The 7,750-nt window shown below is 42.6% G+C and overlaps 1 protein-coding gene across 1 annotated transcript; it reads left to right on the top strand.

Moving 5' to 3' along the window:
• Nucleotides 1-21: 21 nt before the first annotated feature.
• On the top strand, nucleotides 22-7,750 carry dcxr (dicarbonyl/L-xylulose reductase). The gene is made up of 9 exons (XM_037081122.1): nucleotides 22-164; nucleotides 357-436; nucleotides 2,061-2,158; nucleotides 3,155-3,309; nucleotides 3,455-3,497; nucleotides 3,695-3,794; nucleotides 5,474-5,538; nucleotides 6,160-6,277; nucleotides 7,511-7,750. Exons 2-9 carry the CDS (start codon nucleotides 385-387, stop codon nucleotides 7,612-7,614), a joined length of 735 nt encoding a protein of 244 aa, XP_036937017.1. The 5' UTR covers nucleotides 22-164; nucleotides 357-384; the 3' UTR covers nucleotides 7,615-7,750.

The raw sequence follows: 7,750 nt of genomic DNA, 5'->3' as shown, positions 1-7,750 counted from the left end.
CTCGAGATCTGTGTGCCTGCTCACTGACTGTGCAGGTATGACCTGGAAGACAAACACGTATGGCGGTGGTGTCAGCCCGATCTTTGAGCCCGGCGGAACAGAGCAGAGGCAGCACTTCCTGCAGTGTGCAGGCCGGACCGACCGCTCTGTGTGCTGCGCAACTGGTAAGAACCTGTCAGACCCTACCGAGCTCTTCAAACAGAACTTTTTATGACTGATCGGGATGCAGGGACTTATGAGTAAGCTTTAGGAGAAAGATCGGCGAGGAGCTGCAGAGTTTTACTCGATCAGTCCCGACGAGTCATATGATCCTTCAGTCTGTTCTGATCCTCTTTCTCCCCACACTGCGAGTCCAGTTACAGCTGATCCCGGACCTGATCCAACATGGAGATTTCATTCGCAGGGAAACGAGCTCTTGTCACCGGAGCAGGAAAAGGTAAAGACGGCACCGAACACATATAATATATGGACCAGACACAGTCCTAACACTGACACCAGCAGGCGGGATTAAGAACTTCACTGAAATGTGCTTATTGTAGTTTTAAAACCATTAATTCACTTAATTAAACTGAGGTGTGTGTCTGCGTCTGTGTATTTCATGAGTCAGGTTGTTTCAGATCATGTCAGATGCACTAGGATGAATTAATAATGTGACTGACTCGTGACATACATCTTCAGTGAGCCTCAGGTCACTGCACACTGAGCTCCCTGGGGTCAGGAGCTGAGACTACAGTGTGGGAGACAACAAGGTGAAGCAGAGGATCATCCAGTGTGAGCTCCATGAGGAAGGAAAGAAAAGATAGGCTCTGAAACATGCTGAAAACATCCATGAAAGAAGAAAGACTGAGTGATGGCTTTAAAGACTGCAGATCACAACAGAGTCATGAGGGTGACATATTCAACAGACTCTATGAGATTCTCTTACAGAGAGCACTTAAACACAGCACGAGATCCAGATACACTGAGATCACAACCTAACTGCCGGGCAGTCCCAGTCCAAACCTCCTGTGGTAGAACTGGTCCTTCTGTTCATATTTCATTTGAGTATGACATTGATGACTACTGACCACTTCATACGTCAGCAGTAACCCTAGATCACAGCTTGATGACTCTTTTAAAGACCAAAGAAAATGAAAAAGAAAGGACAGACACAATAAAAGCGTCTACTCCCTTCTCCTTAAAAAAGCAAACAAAAACAAAAAACAGCCACTGGTTTGTGTTTTTATACAAAGTTTCTGCATTTGGAAAAAAAAAATGAAGCTTTGTATGCCCAAAAACTAATATTGGCACACTGCAGCTGCTGGCTCGCCTTTAATCGTGATACACTCTGAGTTTTAGACAAGACAAATAACAATCAGAAATGATTGAAGAATACATTTAAATATAAATATATTTTTTAAATTCGACATAAAACAACGGATGTCAAATGTGAATTGTGTCTCAACACAGCCAGCAAACCAAAGTGCTTTGGCTCAACATGATACAGTGTAAGACTTGTGAAACTGTTGCTTTAATAAAAAATCTCTTCTGTTCATGTGTATATTCACGGAACAACAGCTGAACCCTCCCTGTTGAGCATACAGTATATTAGCACTATATCTATAAACATCCAATCTACGGTACATGTTTCCAATGTGTTGCTCCTCTCTTGGGTGCACATAAGTGGAGGCTGCTTTATAAAAACAGTGGTAATATAAAATGATAGCAGTAATAATTGATGATGACAAATGACACAGAACATTCTTTTAACTTTATTATTGTGTAGTGCTTCTACATGCTGGACATTGAAGTGAAGTGTTGCTGTAGATGAAACAAGTTTAAACTCTGTGATGAAACAGAGTGTGAGCTTCAGAAAACGCTTCGAGGTGTTTGTGAGTTTGCACGTACCCACAAAGAGTCTGTGAGAAAATGGAATTTATCAAGCTTTTGTTGGTGGAGTGCAATGTGGCAGAGCCTGAGACATGTGTGGAATGTGTGTGTGAGTGTGTGTCAGCTCTGGTGTCACAGCGGCAGCTCGCTCTGTAATAAGTCTTTGTGTTTATGGATGTTTGCTGTCTCAGGGATTGGCAGGGCCACGGCTCTGGCTCTGGCACGCTGCGGGGCAAAGGTCACGGCGGTCACGCGCACACAGGCTGACCTGAACACTCTGGTGCAAGAGGTACACCCCCTGCATACCACCACACACACACCACACACAACACCACACACACACCCCACCATGCACACACTATGCACACACGCACATATCACACACACACACCACCGCCACCACAGACATGGTCACCCATCTGAGGGGCCCCTCGCCCTGACCTGTGACCCCTCTGCACCCTCCTCTGTTTCATCTCTCCCATTGTGCTCTCATTCCATTGCTCCACTCATTATCATCTGAGGTGTCTGCTTCACTCTCCACTCCACTGCTCTGTTCACCTCTTTCATCTCCTTGTCCTGCTCTATGTCTTCATCACTGGGTGAGGTGTGAGGAGCAGCTGGAAAACTGAACTTACTCTGTCATGTGGTTATACATAAAGGATAACAGAAATGGAGAGATTCCCATAATTATGACTTTACACATCAGGGCACTTACATGACACTGTTCATTGACACTTTCTTGACAATAGGTTGCGACCCCTTTAAAAAGAAAGGGACAGACAATGACATAATCATTCCTAAACTAGATTTTTGTTTTTCCATAGTCACAACAATCCATCAACCCAACATTGCTTGCTATATATATTCACAGATTTCCATGCTATGCAGTAAAACCATGGTAGTTTATAGTCTAGAAATAGTAATACTAAAGATTATTATTATTATTATTATCATTATTATTATGATTATGATTATTATTATTATTAATAATAATAATAATAATAATAATAATAATAATAATAATAATAATCATCATCATAATCATAATCATAATCATAATCATCATAATAAACATTTTATTAGTGAGCAATGCTCAGTAATTGTAATATTCCCATATATAGAAAATATCCATGATTATTTGTAATGCTTAATAATCACATAAAAGAATGGATCGGTATTGGTCATATATGAAAGGCCAATGTAGTTCATCACATTGAGACATTCATTCCTCTTCTTCTGTCACCTGCACTGACATGTCTGCTATGCTGCCGGCCTCCTCGCACAGTGTGCCTCCATCACTCCGCTCTGTGTGGACCTGGCAGACTGGGGGGCCACAGAGGCCACCCTGCAGAACCTCGGCCCCATCGATCTTCTGGTGAATAATGCTGCCTGTGCCAGTCTGCAGCCGTTCCTGGACGTCACACCGGACCAGTTTGACCAGTAAGACAGTGTCTGGAAAACTGTCATGATTTCCAGACAGGAAGCTGCAAGCAGCAACCTGTCATCATGTTCAGCACATCAGACTCAGGCTTTACTGTTTGTCTAGTGGCAACCTGTTCTGTCTGTTATGTTCTTTCATCTCCAGGTCGTTCAATGTGAATGTGAAAGCTGTGCTGCATGTGTCCCAGGTACAATAATGGCTCTTCAATACATCTGCATGCACCATTTGCCCTTTCCATTTGTGCTGTGAGCTGGGTTGATATAGATGATGTCCACATATTTGACAGCAGCAGATATTTTGCTCATCAAACATCTTAAACTCTGCTGCTGCCTCATCGATCTGCTTCTGTTGCGTCAAACAGTTCTATGTCTCTATGTCTCTCAGATAGTGGCTCGTGATATGAAGGCCAGAGGATCTGGAGGCTCCATTGTCAATGTGTCCAGCCAGGCCTCGCAGTGCGCCCTCAGGGACCACGCTGTCTACTGTGAGTAACAGAGGAGCAGCCACGTTCCGTTTACTTTTGCCATGATTACAAAAAAAGGGACAGTCATTTAACTTTTTCTTTTTGAAAAGTGAATGGATATTCATTTTCCATCCAACATCACAATAAAATCACAGCTCAGAAAAGATATTAATTGCATTTCAGTGTTATCCAGCGACGCTGACGTTGTTTAAATTCAGTGATTTAGACACGAGTTGCTCCCTGAGGATGATGTTGTGGAAATATTAAAATAAGCCTGTTCACAGATCCGATCATGGCTGGCGCGCCACCATACCGTCTCTCATTAAATTTTAAAGTATGATGCATATGAGTGATGGGAACAATAGGAGCTGGTGATTGCAGTTATTTTCATTATGGGAAAATTAGTTTTCACAAATGCAACCATCGTTTCTTTCACATCTATGTCACATGTTCTGTCTTTTAATGGCACAATGTCAAGGAGTTCTTTTTTCATCGCACAATCATTTGACACAGACTGTGCAAATATTGCCAGCTGAGGCTTCCCAGAGGAAAATTTTACTGCTCAAAGCTTGCTCCTTTATGGCTATGGAGCCGTAAAGGAGCTCAATGAGAGTTCTCATTTCAGTCTCTTTGCAGTCTTTTTTTGGTCTGAAACATTTCTCATTTGTTTCTCCTAAAATTCCATAGGAGCAATATGTGAGACTTGAGACTTTACCACTTAAACCTTGCTCCTTTTCAGCACTGGGGTGACATTCTGAAACTTCACTGAGAGCTTGATGAGATCTCCTCTGAAACTTACAGGCAGCCCAAGTTGAGATTTTCTGCACCTGTTTCTCAGGAGAAAAGTTGAGAAACAGGAGAAATCAGCCACAGCCTCACTTTGATCTCACATAGATCTCATAGTCGTCTAGGAGAAATGAATGAGACGCTACTGAGATCTCTTCTCCAATTTTCTTTTCCTCTGGGTTGTCTTGTATGTCACAAGACTCATCCAATGCGATGCTAAAATACTCACATGCTTGAAGATCATAGTGCAACTGTGGTTGAATAGCCGCGTTAATGTCCGATACTCTGTGTTCAACAGTGTGGTGGGACCGTTGGATGTCTGATACCTTTCTTTTTAGTTTGTCGTTTTCAGGAGACAAAATTTCAACAATTTAAAAACATCCTGTGTTCATCTTCATATTTTCAGAGCGAACTTGTTTTACTCAACAGCAAGGTTTTCCCTCCCTCCAAGCTGAGCTGGCAGTTTTATGTTGCATCCACACCAAATGCGTTTGCGAACATGCATACACATACAACACAAACACAAAATTCGAGATGAACGTAAGAGACACATGAAACTAAAGAGCCGCATGCGGCTCCGGAGACGCGGGTTGGCCAGGCCTGAACTAGATGATGGCTCTGCTGAATATCTGATTTCATTATTCTCTGTACAGCATGTTTTAAAGCACTTCCTAACATCGTCATCATCAATTCCAAACAATCACTACCAAGTCACAGCTTTTGGGTCAGTACCATGATGGGTGGTAGGGCTCAGATGGCAGCCATGATGACAGCCTCTCAGCTGCCTGGAGGGACACTGCTGAGTGTACATTTATTTACCATATTAATCTCTACAGATCCACAGGGTGGTGGTGGTTATAGTGAATTCTCTGCTTTTTCTGTTCGTCAGTCCTTTTGCTCCTGTCATTGTTCAGGTGCCACTAAAGGAGCCCTGGACATGCTGACGAAGGTGATGGCTCTGGAGCTGGGACCCCACCAGGTACCCTCACACTTACAGAGCATGGAAGCTTGTCTGAATGGTTTGGACCATACTGTCTCTCATTAGATTTTAAAGTATGATGCATCTGACTGATGGGAACAATAGGAGCCCATGTATATTATAATATGATGGTGATACTGATATAGTTCATGAGCATTATACTAGATGTACACTATAGGGGATGAGTATAGTCTGACCTTATCCTGTCCACTCTCACTATGATTGTGGGTCATTCCACTCTGATATGGGCTCTTCAACAGTTTCAGGCCAAGGCCTCTCAGCTGATACAGAGCAGGGATGCATACTACATACAGTGTCTGATATTTTGTGGCATATTAAACCAGACCTTCAATCACATTTAGTTCTGTTTTGTTACAAATTAATCTTTGCCAAAAACATGTCAGATTCAGTCAGTCAGATGATTAAATGTTATCAAATATTATCAAACAACTTGGCGGTTCCTCTGCAGAAACCTGAGGACCTCCTCCACTTATGTAGACAGAAGAATATTAATAAATCATTGTACTGCGATGTTTAAGCCCAACAATGGATCTTAATGGTGCTTCATTAATGTCTGTTGGAACTGTTTTAACTGATGCGCCTGCGTGATGCTGTGATCAGATCCGTGTGAACAGTGTGAACCCCACAGTGGTGATGACAGAGATGGGTCGCTTAGGCTGGAGCGACCCCGAAAAAGCCAAGAGCATGACGTCCCGCATCCCCCTCGGCCGCTTCGCAGGTCAGACACTCAGTTCACATGCAGTTCTTCAGCGGCAGCTCAAACATTTTCTCTTTTCATCTTTCCATTCTGAACTACAGCAACGTGTCAATTAGGTCATCTTCCTGTACAGCGTGTGGTTCATATCCCTTCAATAATCTGTAACCCTTTAAGTCTGTCAGGCACAATCTATTATCATCCTGTTGCTGTTGTTCCTGGAACATCATCCAGGATCATTACTGCAGCTGACCAATCACTTTTCAGCAATATGTCATAGCTTTGCTACTTTGGAAAAAGTTATAAAGCACGTATTTGTGTCAGACAGAAACAGAACATACTAAGTGAAAATCCAACATGCACCCATTCAGCCAGTGGACTTGAGTCTTGTAAATGAACAGGAGCAACGTCATTATGTTGTTCCAGCAACAACCCCAACGAAGTGATATCAGATACATCGTGTCCCATCATGCATTGGGTGAAAGGCAAGGGGCACCTAGGACAAGTCACCAGTTCATTTACTTACTACCGGCATATATTAAAGGCATATTTCAACATTTCTGGAAATACTCCTATAGGATTTTACATGGAACTGCTTTCAAACTACATTTACAACTATTTTAATGGAGTTTGCCACAGTGCATAATATACCAGTTTCTACCACAATGTTGCTTTACAGTTGTTTCCAGTCTTTATAATAAGCTAGGCTAACAATATCTTGAGTCAAGCTCTGTGCTTAACACAGACATGAGATCACTTTCCCTCTTCTCACCTCACTCTCAGAATGAGAAACATGAGGAGATACTTGTTGAATTTCAGGTTGTCCTCCTCTTTAGAGACATATGGAGGGTTTCGTTCCTACCATGTCCTCCTCTTTAGAGACGTATGGAGGGTTTCGTTCCTACTATTTAGCCTCCTCACAGAGTTTATACCAGGCTGCCGAAAAGGAGGCTGATGGTTGATTCATATTCAGGAATGCAGATTCCATCCTGGTTGTGGAACAATGGAGCAGCTCTTCCCCCATGCTTATTCAGTCTATGTTTTGTGGACTTGGATGTGTGTTCACATTCTCTGTAATAAAGTCCTGCACGTCTTGGCAGGATGGTCATGATGACAGTGTGTAGCCAAAGATTGCAATCATATTCGAATCTAATCTTACTGTCAGCATCAGTATTCACTGAATGTCTCCTGTGTTACATATTTGTTGTGTAAAAACTTACATAACTTACACATCATACATTTGTTCCCTGTGTGCAGAGGTGGAGGACGTGGTGAACAGTATTTTATTCTTGCTGAGTGATAAGAGCAACATGACTAATGGAGTCACTCTGCCAGTGGACGGAGGCTTCCTGGCCTGCTAACTGGAACGAGTTTCCCCTCAGCACACCGCCCATCTTCTGAGAGGAATGACAAATACATCCCATCTGCAGCTCTCACTGCATTTATCAAATAGAGGTCAATTTAATCAGCAATTAAACTCAAGCAATGCACAACCAA

This window comes from Acanthopagrus latus, chromosome 20 (genome assembly GCF_904848185.1).
Source record: "Acanthopagrus latus isolate v.2019 chromosome 20, fAcaLat1.1, whole genome shotgun sequence".
NCBI lineage: Eukaryota > Metazoa > Chordata > Actinopteri > Spariformes > Sparidae > Acanthopagrus > Acanthopagrus latus.
Note: the sequence above shows the minus strand (reverse complement) of the source record. Positions and strands in the feature narration are given on the sequence as shown.

Coding starts and splice junctions, on each gene's coding strand:
- dcxr (XM_037081122.1), top strand. CDS start 385: ATGGAGATTTCATTCGCAGGGAAACGAGCTCTTGTCACCGGAGCAGGA. Junction 2,159..3,154: donor TGAACACTCTGGTGCAAGAG/GTACACCCCCTG, acceptor CTCCTCGCACAG/TGTGCCTCCATCACTCCGCT. Junction 6,278..7,510: donor CCCCCTCGGCCGCTTCGCAG/GTCAGACACTCA, acceptor CCCTGTGTGCAG/AGGTGGAGGACGTGGTGAAC.